Raw genomic sequence first — 12,849 nt, forward strand, 5'->3', positions numbered from 1 at the left:
TATTTTCTGTTTCCTGTTACTGTAAGGACAGCTTTCGCTGAAAATAGCCGATCGACAAGCTCACGACGCGTCGCGCTGTCGATCCGCTATTTTCAGCGAAAGCTTTCCCCACAACACGGATGCTGGGGTTTAACCCATTCAGTCCGAGAACGCATCTGTGTCTCTTTAGATTTCTTTGGCTATTCAAAAATAGCAGATATACAGCGCTATGAGCTTGTAGATCTGCTATTTTTGAAAAATAAATCGTGAAAATGTGTGCAAATCTTTGAATATAATTATTTTTAAGTGAACATTTGTAACTCAAACCGGTGCCGCGCTATGAGCTTGTATATTTGCTATTTTTGAATGGCCAAAGACATCTAAAGTGACACAGATGCATTGCCGGATTGAATGGGTTAAGTGGTTAATGACCAGTACACACATTGCTGATCACTTATGTATGTGATGCCCTTACCTTGATGTGGTCCAGAACTGCTGTAGCTACGTTAGTATGCAGGTCAATCAGCCTCTTCTTCTCTAGGAGTTCAGGGAGAGAACTGAGGAGGAGAGGAGAGAGTTGATCTCTAGTCTAATGTGTGATGGATCCATTTCGGTGTATTGCTGATGTCACAGACCAGCTGTGTGTGTGTGTGTGTGTGTGTGTGTGTGTGTGTGTGTGTGTGTGTGTGTGTGTGTGTGTGTGTGTGTGTGTGTGTGTGTGTGCGTGCGTGTACCTCATTGCAGAGGTGAGTTTAGCTGTGTTGTCAGACAGCATGCTGATGGCTCCCTCATCCTCACCCTCCAAACCCTGGACAGGGACAGACAGACAGACAGACAGACAGACAGACAGACAGACAGACAGACAGACAGACAGACAGACAGACAATCAGAGGGAGAATCAGATAGTTAATGAGTATGTCAGTGAGACACTGAATTAATCATATAGGTAAAGAGAAGTCCTGCACGCTTCAGCCAGCAGAAGGTAGAAGGGCTTGTCGGTGCTCAACAGGGACAACTTGCATCAGAGAAAATAATAATACCTGGGCACTTCAGGAGAGACTACCCAAATAAGATATACTGTACTGGAGCACTCGACTGGTCTGCACGTGTTTTATTGCTTTGCAGGGGTAACTGACGTTTCGACTCTTTTTGACCCTGAGGATGATGAAAGTCAATGTCTATTTGTGTGTGTGTGTGTGTGTGTGTGTGTGTGTGTGTGTGTGTGTGTGTGTGTGTGTGTGTGTCTGTCTCACCATGATGCTCTTAAGTCTTTTGACGTCATCCTCCTGTGCTCTGTATGAGTCCAACTCCACCTGGACAGACTCCGCTACCTCTGGAAATGGACTGACACACACACACACACACATTTTCAACATGAAAACGATTATGGCGATTATGCAAAAATAATTGTGATCAGGCGCCTACGTATTAATTGTGACAGGCCTAATCTCTTCATAGAGAAACCACACACCTTCCTTTGTGGTTCTGCCAGAACTTATCGGCTGCTGTGAGGTCTAAGGTCTTCCTGTTCTTCTTCTTGGGTCTGGCTCCTGAAGGCGATGCCTCGGACCCCGCCCCCTCCTCCATGGTCACCCTGTTCAGGTGGAAGTCCTGGAACGAGCACACACACACACACACAGCAAAACAATCAAATCGTGTGGTCAGCAAGAAAACCGGCTAGGATACTGCAGTAGTGCAATAGCTCACTATAAAGACATGCTCTTACAAACCAGAGTGATTTGTCACTGTCTTACCGGCTACTGGAACTACAGACTACATTAATATTATTAGTATTATTATTAGAACCAGGGCTGATCTGTTCAATGCATTAAACAAGAACACCAGTGCTCTGGAGACAGCATGACCTCATTGGTTGACTTATACCGTGTGGGCTCTCCAGACCTGCTCTAACCAAAGCCAGACAGATGGCAGATGACAGAAAATAAAACAGGTCTTGTGTCAAAATCTTGATTGCTGGCATGCTGGAGTTTTGACGGGATCTAATAAAACTTTTATTTGACTCTGATCCGATTCTACGAAACCCAGCAGGTAAAACAAAGAGGCTTTATGAAGTTCCATTACTGTACAAAACCACAGTTCATCTCTCTTTTCATTAAAAAAGGGTCTAGTACTCTAGTTTTATGGAATAGTTACAGGAATTTAGTACACATAAAAAGGTTATGTAAGGAACTGTTTAGGATTCTAGTACACCTAAAACGGTTCTATGTGTCACATAAAACGTTTTAGGTGAACAGTTCAGGATTCTATTAAACCTAGAACATATAAAAAGGGTTTTATAACTGTTTCTAGTACACATAAAAATGTTCTGTAATTGGCTGTTGAGGGTTCTACTACAAATAAAAAAGCTTTATATTAAACTGTTAAGGATTATACAGTAGCACACCAAACATGTTTTATATTAAACTGGAACATTGCTGCTGCACTTTGCTTCCAGTTAGTGAGGTCGGACACTTCATGTTGATTAGGCCTGGTTCGCGTTTGGTGTTCCGAATAACTCCCAGGGTTGTTTGATGGGGTTATGGTCCGCCAGGCCCTGTGCAGGCCTGTCGAGTTCTTCCTCCGCTCTGGAAGAGTGGTGGGCACAGGGGGATTGTCGCTCTGGAACAGGAAATCGCCTTTCGCAAACCGTTGCCACAACACTGGGAGCATACAATTGCCCAGAATACCATTGTAGCGGTAAACTAGTGTTAAGATCTTATCCACTGGAACAAAGGGCAGTCATTTCTAATTAACCCATTCAGGGAACGCATCTGTGTCATTTTAAGATTTCTTTGGCTATTCAAAAATAGCTGATCTACAAGCTCATAGCACGGCACAGAGTCCCGCACTACTAGCTTATTTTTGAAAAAGCTCGAACATTTGTGCAAATCTTCAAATAAATATATTTTTTTAAGCGAACATTTGTAACTCAAATCTTTGCTTCTGGGAGGGGGGGGGGGTCTCTGGAACAAAATATTTTGAGATGGGGGCCAAATATATACAATTTGACATGTAAAAAGTTGGAGCACCACTGATATAGCAACCAAACAACAACAATTATATGTATTTGGCCGCAGACCGCCATCTCAAAACATTTTGTACCATTTTGCCAGACAGCAGAAGACTGAAAAGTCCACTGCTGGGGTGACCGAGGTCCCTGATGATGCTCTGGGCCTTCAGCCTTCTCCCCTGCGTGTAGAGGTCAGGTCCTGCAGGGCTGCCAGCTCCGACCTGGAGACGTGCTGTTCTGTTTTAATCCATTAAGACCGGGAACGCATCTGTGTCATTTTAAGATTTTTTTGGGCTATTCAAAAATAGCAGATATTCAAGCTCATAGCACGGTCCCTGGAGCAAAATATTTTGAGATGGGGTCCGCGGTCAAATACAAATCATTTTGGGTGGTCCTTGACATGAAAAAGTTTGAGCACCACTGATATAGCAACATACATTTTTTTAGAAACCAGTTAGGATTTAGTAGACATTTGTAGATGCGTTCCCGGATTGAATAAGTTAATTAGAAATTAATTAGAGGGAAAGGGAAGGGGCGCACGAGGCGCCAGCAACACTGCAGAGCTCATGTTTGGATAGGATGGAGTGGATGGTGGCGATCGGATCCAGGAGTCCCGAGTTGATTTCGGCTAGTCCTTACCCTCGCCTTGCAATTAGAGATGCTAATTGGAAAGGAAGTCCACTGACTTTTAGTGTTTCTATCTATCCGTGTCACTGTCTGTCTCAATAATATGTTTATTTAGGTGTCTACTGCCTGTCTGTCTGTCTGTCTGTCTGTCCAGCAGGGACTTGCGCTGCATTTATGCCTGTCAGTACTGCCTACCTGCCTGTCTCTCTGCATGACTGTCTGTCTGTCTGTCTGTCTGTCTGTCTGTCTATGTGCGCTCCCAGTACAGTCTCTGTTTGACTCCTTACATCGTCACTAACACTAACAACTTATGACAGGAAATGGCTTCTCTTCACCAAACATCAGATCATAATATCTCTGTTGTCAAGAGCGACCAACCACCACGTTGACTGGAACCAGTCGGTGTTCTGCTGGGTGGTGGCAGACGGGCCCAGTTCAGATTCTGACATATTTATAGGAAAGAGGAGAGAGCTTGGCGTCAGCCGTGTTACCTGGCAGGAGCCCTGCATGAGGATCCAGACCAACGCAACACAACAACCTCAGCTGTGACTCACTGACTGAACGGTCTTTACACGTCGTGAGCGTGACGCATAAACGATAACAAAAATGTGTCGGCGGACATTTCGCATCAAACTATTCATATTGTCATCGCTTTATCGCTGCGTAACATTCACTATACAATCTATTCTCCCCTCAGGGCTGGTATGAGACTGGGTGGGCACATGTTAGGGTTTGTTTTGTTGTATTGCGTATCTTGTATTGTTTTCTGTGTCTATGTATGTCCTGTATTTTAAAATGGAAAAACTCAAAAGGAATTAAAATAAAATAAACATTCACATTCTGTGTCAATGTACTCATGACACAACACCACTTCGAAAACTTTAGATATTTCCGGGTGAATTGATCAAACATACAAATGCCCCCTTTGTGTAAGGACCTTAAAGCAAGCCTATTTTATGCCTATAATGACATGCCCAAAATACCAAGTCAAAAGTGGTTAAAAGTAACACTGTAAATTGCAGGCCAGTGAAAACAGAGAAATGACAAGCTAATATATCAGTAAAACAGATGTAATAACAGGTTATTGTTCTAAAATAACTTTAGAACGTCACTGTTATCCAACACTCATATAACTGTTTATTTCAATACATTTACTGGTAAGAGTACCTATCTGTGTACCAGTTATATAATAACAGGTTATTAATCTCTTTTATATAACTTGGTGATTTACCGGACACTAATGCATCATTAATATCTGTAATTGAAGGGTTATATGTCAAATGTCATCATTAGAGGTCATAACATTATGATAGAACTACTACTGAATGTTCCATGTCTCTTTACAAGCTGCTTTCAGAATCACTGATAAGGATGTCAACTGGAAGCAAACCAGCGACAGAGAGAGACAGACAGACAGACAGAGAGACAGAGACAGACGGTGAGGGGGAGAGACAGACAGACAGACAGACAGACAGACAGAGAGGGGGGGGGGTCCAGAATTAACTCATTGAGTGCCATTGACGTGTTTCACATGTTTTACTGCAATGGCGCAACGTGCCAATGACGTGTTTGACGTGTTTTTGAGAAAAAAAAAAGTTAACAAAAAACATTCAGAACCCAAGATATCATCATTGGAAGACTTGCTGCTCCATTCACTTCTTGTTTAACTTATTACTGAAAAAGGCTGTATCTCGGCTCCTGAGCCCTTTTTTTTTACTATGTATTTTTCGCTGGCAAAATGTTTGAAAATAGCAGATCTACAAGCTCACAACGCGTCGCATCGCTTTTCGAAAAAAACCTTCACAACCCAAGATATCATCATTTGAAGATTTGCTGCTCCATTCACTTTTTGTTTAACTTATTACTGAAAAAGGCTGTATCTCGGCTCCTGAGCACTTTTTTTACTATGTATTTTTGGCTGGCACAGTTTGCAATTATTTTTTTATTTCACTGCACTGAATGAGTAAGAGCATGGCTTAAAGTGTAAACACATTATTTAAGCCTTAAATTATTCAGTGTTTATATGGTAATAAATAGTTTTATGGCAAAACACAACTTTTCACAAGTGAGTGGGCCTACACTAGCCAGGGAATCTGACAAATCTGCCAGCGTGAAATTAATTTGCTCTTGGCCTAGACTGTGTTAGTGAAAGGAATCGTTTTGAATGTTCAGTTTCGAATCAAAAAACACAGTAAAATCCTGAGTTAGGGGTCCATTTTTTTTTAGATTTGTACATTCTCAGAGATACAAAGGAATAAATGAACACTGAGGATTTTGCTGTGTAGTACCAGATTCTGAGCAGGGTGAGTTTCTCAGTAGGAAGGTAAATGTCTTTTTAGAACTATGTGGAGAACAAGGGTTCCCTTGACCAAAGCAGCCATTCTTTATCACTCGACAACTTTGAAAACTCCCCGCTCGTTTCTATTCTTCCTCCTCCACATTTGTCCTCCTCCACATCTGTCTAATAGAAAGATGATGCATTGAAGGATTATTTTCTTAGATATCTTATTGAATTGTTATTCATTAGTGTTCATGGTTTTAACAGCCACTAAAAGTGACCTATTTATTTTGTATCATATAGGCCTATTAACTAAGATTATTTAAAATACTGAATGTATATTTTTTGCTATTTGTTACTGGTTTAGAAGGCATTTGTAGAATCGGCCTCAGGTCTTCATGGGTTAGAATAAAATATGTGGATTTGATTGGGTTGACTACTACTTCAACTGTAGTTTTAGAGGTCAGAGGTCAGGTCTAGGTTTTAGATTTCATATCAACATGATTTTACCACCAATACCTAAACCTTAAACATTTTACTATCTATTTCTGTTGCAACTAGAGTCAAGTAGAAGATATACTTTCACTGTTAAATATGTAACTAATTTAGGACACACACACACACACACACACACACACACACACACACACACACACACACACACACACACACACACACACACACACACACACACACACACACACACACACACACACACACACACACACACACACACGGGGAGTGGTTTATCTAGTGTGTGTTTCTCAGGGGAATTTAACTTGATCATTCCTAGACAGGTAAGCCCCGCAGGAATGTACAGGAACTGTATTCACACACACACAGTCAACGGGCTGCTTATTCTGCTATATACATTATGATAGCAAACAGGTGTGCATGACTGCATGTGTCAAAATGTCCACCCTTGAAGGGTACATTCTGACCCACAAGCAATGATCACCTACATCTCCTGAGACACATAATCTTTCACTGTCTCTCTCTTTCACACGCACACACGCACACTCTTGTACAGTACTTGCGCAAGAGTGCAAAACCACCCTAACTCTGTGGTTTTCAAACCTTTTGTGCCCAAGCCAAGGCACACCACAGGGCAAGTGTTATAACTCTTATTACTCTGTAAATGTTTTTATTTACTCTTGTCAAATAAAATGTTTAAAATGTATATATTTTTAGGATAAGTGTGTAAGAAATAAAGAAATAAATATACTGTATACTGCAACAATAATGTGTGGTTGCTACGAAATCCCAAGGCACACCTGGACTCATGGCACACCACCCTAACCTCTACCCATTACCACTGTATGGTTAAAGGGATATTTCACTTTAAAAAATGTCATCGTCTACTCAGGCTTTCGCGAACACCCCAGACAGTTTTTAAGTTGCTTGATTCAGTATTTAGATATTTGATATTTATTTTATCAGACACGCCCCCTTCCTATACTAACCCATTGTAACTTCAAACTCCATTTTAACGATGATAGATGAATCAAGAACACCCGTTCTTGGTTCTGGTAAAAATGTAATACAATAAAAGATAAAATAAAATAAATGAAAAAAGTAATCAAAAAAGCATGGCCCCCTCACGTATTAGGAGGGCAGTATGAGTCACCAGAACCAAGGACGGGTTTTCTTGATGAATCTATCATGGTTAAAAGAAAGAAAAGAGTTTGAAGTTGCAATGGGTTTGTATAGGAAGGGGGCGTGTCTGATAAAATGAATATCAAATATCTAAATACTGAATCGAGCAACTTAAAAACTGTCTTGGGTGTTCACAAAAGCCTGAGCCGATGATAAAATGCCCCAACATTTTCTTTAAAGTGAAATATCCCTTTAACCTGCACATTTACTTTAACCTTAATGTGAGTCTAAATATCAGCGTTACCCCTTAATGCAAGCCCTAACCAGCCTCCTGAAATGCATGGAGCAGCAAAATATCCACATTTTCCACATTTTTTCTCACACTGACGCCAGTAAACTCTCCCTCTCTCTCTGAAGCAGATCTGTATTCTCTGGAGTGTTGTGTCCAGTATGACAGATCTATGTTCCCTGGAGAGACATCAGACCACCCGTGTCAACAATGAGACCACTTGTGTCACAACATCAATGACATCAACAAACTGAGACCTCTGTTCATCTGCTGTAGCTTAGGAGTGGGCAAGCTTTTTGAGCACAAGATCACTGAGCCCTTTTCCAAGGCTAGCGAGGTGCATATCAGTGAAAAGCAGAATTCAGCAATACAGATTTGCCTGTCTGGAAATGCTCAATGAGAATGTATGTGGTTAGAGTGCAGTGTCTGCCCTGAGATTGAGAGGATGGGGTTCGATTCCCCGCCGGGTCATACCAAAGACTAGAAAAATTAGACCCAATGCCTCCCTGCTTGGCACTCAGCATCAAGGGTTAGATTGGGGTAAGTCCCTGCGACATACTAGCGTCATGTGCAGGGGGAGTACTTGTACATCACGGCTGGGGGATGTACTTGTACATCAAGCCACCTCATGCAACAGAAACGGTAGATAGGCTCCTGCCCTATTTATATGGGCCTCATGGCTCGGCAAAGATTACTTTACTTACTTTACTGACTATAGCAAATTACCCCTTTTCATATACAAATCAAATGTTGGCTACATGGTTTTAATATTCAATATTACGACAGAATGAATAAGATGTATTTGACAATATGACACCGCAGAATAAACATATTGAACTGCTATTCTGCCCAAAAATAAAATCCAAGAAGGCATCACAATGAAATTAAACCACAACAAAAGATGTTCCGTAGAAAGATAGCATGAAATTATTATCAGGAGGATGCACAGTTGGGCAGCATCAGTAATGTCTGTTGCCTCGTCCAGCTGGAGGGAGCAACGCACACAGGATTTTATGTCCTTTTTTAGCTGCGTGTCTAAGTACTCTGAAATCCCCTCACATCTCCATCACTGTTCTACTGGACAACTGAAGGCTGTTGATGTTGTCAGTCCTGTTCTTACCGTGGCCAAAACAAATCCTCGCCAGCTGAAAGGAACAAACGGCTCCTTGAATACCTCCACCATCCTAAAATGATTTCTGGTGTTTGGTGAAAACGTGGCACACATGACCAGTGGCAGTGGTTGCACTGACTTTGTGAAAACAGACTGCTGTGTTGCTAGTCTAGATTTCAGTTCCTTAACCACTTTCACCCTGGCGACCCTATTTTGGGCATGTCATTACAAGCAGACATTTTCAAACAATAAAAAAATGTCCAAAGACATTTTCATCATTTTCAAAAATAGCTACAATTTCAGACAGTGTCGTTCCAAGTTCCCTTTCTTCACCATCGCTGCACAGTTGTTACAGATGAAAATTCCATTTTCGTATGTCTTTTATGTCATAGTCTCTTCCTGAACTCATTCTCAATACTGTTGTCTTATCTTATTAACTGAGATCTAAAATTTCAACAATTTCCAAATGCTTCCACCTAAAAGTCTGTAATTCAGGAGCTCAGAAAATGAGTACAGAAATAGCGCAATGCCCTGCCTAAGTAAGTCCTACAGGAATTAGTTGAAGGCGGGCTACCAAGCTGCTTAGCAGAAATGGAAATTCAAAAATATATTTGTCGGTGAGCACCGCGTCGTGATTGGTCGAACATCGTTCCTGTCTTAAAAAAGTAGATGACTCCTTCCTCTTCTCAACTTCTCAACATTCGAAGACTGTGGAAGAGATAGCCTGGCTTGAGAGACTAGCCTAGTATAAACAGGTAATAAACCTGGTCTATTGATATGCTGCTGCCAGGGCCATTCCTATGTTAATTCATGCTGCACTGCTCCGCTGATATGTTTCGTTAGGGGTCACATTTAAACCAGCAAGACTGAGTGTGATTGGACATTTTTACTTTGAATTCTTATTTGATCATCAGTATATCATGAGCTGTCTTCACACTACTGACATGGGTTAAAATGCTATATTAGACCCGAGGTAGAATTAATTATACTGAAATGACACACCCATTCTTTGTCCACCCTTTGCCAAGTGTGAATATCATTACACAGTGTAGAGAATAAACTGCAGGCTTTCTTGTGCGACAGTAAGCAGTAGGCTAAACATAGTCTTTCTCGTATGATTGTGTGTTATGTTTGGAACAAAAACAGAGGTCAAGTCAAGTTTAATTTACAAAAATCGAAGAGTCTATGTGCCCCCAGATGGCTTCACACAGGCCCATTGTTGTGGTCCAGGACTTTTAAAAAGGTTTTCTGTAAACATTTTTCCATCATTAGCTGTTTGATTCCTGTGTGAATAAAACCAGATGGTTGAGAGTCTCACTGTCCCGTCAACAACCAGGGGCACAGAGTTTGCCTTTCTGGCATGTGGTGCAGGCTATACTAAAATCATATATGCTACCTGATACAGTCTGGACAAAATTGTAAATGCAACGCCTAGCTCACAACGCGCGACGCATTGTGAGCTTGTCGATTGGCTATTTTCGGCCAAAGATATTTAGTGTAGAGGGAAAAAAGGAGGGGGGCTTGTATAGACCCCGGTCAACTAAGTAAGGGTTTAAGTGGTTAAACAGTAATGAACTCCACTATTTTGGGCGGCCTTAGCTGAATGGGTGGTGAAGCTGACTGGTAAGCAGAAGGTCACAGCACGTAGTTATTCACCATATCAGTATGTTATTATTTGACAACTACATTTGATGGGATTGTCGAAATTGGTTGGCACCCACTTAAGCTCTGTTTAAGTCAACTTCCTCCTCACTTTGCTTTCCCATCTTTGACCCGCTGGCCATTGAAGCCTATTAGCAAAATCATTGGACTGGAGTTAAATACACAGACAGTCAGACAGACAGACAGAGAGCCAGACAGGAGATTCTCACCAGTACGTCATGGATCAGTGCCTGATAGGTCCAGGTGTGATGTAGGGGCGTGGCCAAGTCAATGTTCCTGTCAGCCAGGACAAACAGAGGTCTCTGGAAACTAGTGGAGGGATGCAGGGTGGGAGCAATGAAAGAGAAAAAGTAAAGAAAACCTGTCATTCCAATGATACCATTAAATTAAATTCCTAATGGGATCATTATTATCTAACTATAGCCAGTTCTTAGGCTACAAGGTTAATTGGAGTAAGCCAATTTGTCCCTCTAAATGAATTACCTAAATCTCCCTTAGCTGTTAATAAGAAGGGATTTACCGTACAATAATATTGTACTTATAGACGTAATTGGGGCACATTGTGAGCTTGTAGATCTGCTACTTTTGCGCAACACAGTTGTACGATAAAGTATTGAATAGGGTTTAAGTGGTTATGGAAGAGAATTTCTAACAGTTTCTTGCACCTGTACTTGTGTTGTGCTCTGGCTTGTTCACAAAAAAACATAAAAGAAAAGCTCTCATTATAGTGCTTATATTATCTTATTTTCTCTAAAAGAGGAATAACTTCATCTTGCTGTTTTTAAAGCCACTAGAAAGGTAAATCCTGCTCTTCCTCACCTGAATTGTCCGGCAGCGATGTTGTCTCCAGTAAACAGACTGTTCCTGGCATCACGAAGGTTCTCACGCAGCTTCTTATCCAGCTTCTACAAACACAAATATTAGGTTTTACTGACACTAATGTTATAAACTGATATAAATTGAATTTTTGTCTCAAAATGTTTTGTTCCAGGGACCGCCCAGAAGCAAAGATTTGATTTACAAATGTTGGTTTTAAAAATATATATATTCAAAGATTTGCACAAATGTCGAGCTTGTAGATCTGCTATTTTTGAATAGCTAAAGAAATTTAAAATGACACAGATGCGTTCCGGTCTCAACCTTGCTTTTCATATGCAAAGCAGGTTAACTCACCACAGCCACCATCTCTGCTGCGTTCCCCCTGGGACAGCGGATAATTGGAACTGCACCTACACAACACAACATCAAACACACGTTTTAATATTTCAGATCTTTATGGTTCATTTGTGTTTTCTATATATTGCCGTTTGATTATCTGGCTCAAATATAGTACCATAATCTCATCTTATGTTAACGTGTAAACTATAAAACTGTATCAGGTTCTAATAGTAGAGAACAAACACAAACACATCATTTGCTTTAAACTGTAGGAAACGCGAGAGGGGAGGGTCTTACTGCATCAGGAGAGATCGTTTCACGTAGGCTGTCAATCAATATCACAGCACAATATTATAGACTTTCTATGTCGTCGCTTTCGGGCAGAAAGCTTGTATTTCTATATTTCAACTTTTTATGTTTTTTAGTTTTTCATAAATGAATGCCCTACTTCATCATACAAGAGTGTCACACAAAAGTAGTGAAAATAGCAGATCTACAAGCTCAATACGGGCTATTTTCACTATTTTAAAACAATTGTTTAAATAATAATAAAAAAGGAACGGTTTTGGACGTACAAGGTTTCCACCATGTTGCTGTGATTTATGTAATGTTTCTGTCACTCAAACTTCTGAATGGGTGAAACGCGTTTAACGGTGAAAAATATACTTTTAGTTCACGGGGACGGGACGGGGACGGGCGGTACTGAACTAAACGCGGGTGGATAACATTTTATTCTGAAAATCAGCACTGTTTCCACCCAAACAATGTCACTTGTGTAACTTAACACACTGGCATAGAGCACGCCGGTCAGTTGTCTTAACTCACAAAAACACATTGAACATCCTGTTCAAGCTTTGAATTAAAAGAATCTGACAATGTAAACGACACTTGCGTACTGCGTGTATGCATGTTCTCGCGATTGGCTATATATGGAAAGCTCGCTCCTCCGTTCTTCACTTGACGTGCAGATTTATGAACTAACCTGACCACTAAATGTACCGCTATTGTTGAAGGCTGCTAGCTTGTATTAAAAGCATTTTAACACACTTTTAAATGGAGTGACAGTGTCTGTAGGCTATTTACTGCATGTAATCACAAGTAACGGGGTGGACAACGGTTCCATTATTTGACGGGCAGCG

At 40.9% G+C, this 12,849-nt stretch overlaps 1 protein-coding gene across 1 annotated transcript in view; it reads right to left on the bottom strand.

Moving 5' to 3' along the window:
• The window catches only part of scfd1 (sec1 family domain containing 1), a 38,325-nt gene that overhangs the window by 18,936 nt on the left and 6,540 nt on the right, over positions 1–12,849 (bottom strand). The window contains exons 8-14 of the mRNA XM_084043960.1: positions 11,726–11,781; positions 11,372–11,457; positions 10,762–10,861; positions 1,451–1,590; positions 1,233–1,323; positions 714–787; positions 455–536 (exon numbers count right to left, since the gene is read on the bottom strand). Coding sequence (XP_083900086.1) covers positions 455–536; positions 714–787; positions 1,233–1,323; positions 1,451–1,590; positions 10,762–10,861; positions 11,372–11,457; positions 11,726–11,781 — 629 coding nt within the window. The remainder of the gene's footprint in view (positions 1–454; positions 537–713; positions 788–1,232; positions 1,324–1,450; positions 1,591–10,761; positions 10,862–11,371; positions 11,458–11,725; positions 11,782–12,849) is intronic.

Source organism: Gymnoscopelus microlampas (genome assembly GCF_963454915.1).
Source record: "Gymnoscopelus microlampas genome assembly, chromosome: 20".
In the NCBI taxonomy this organism is placed as follows: domain Eukaryota; kingdom Metazoa; phylum Chordata; class Actinopteri; order Myctophiformes; family Myctophidae; genus Gymnoscopelus; species Gymnoscopelus microlampas.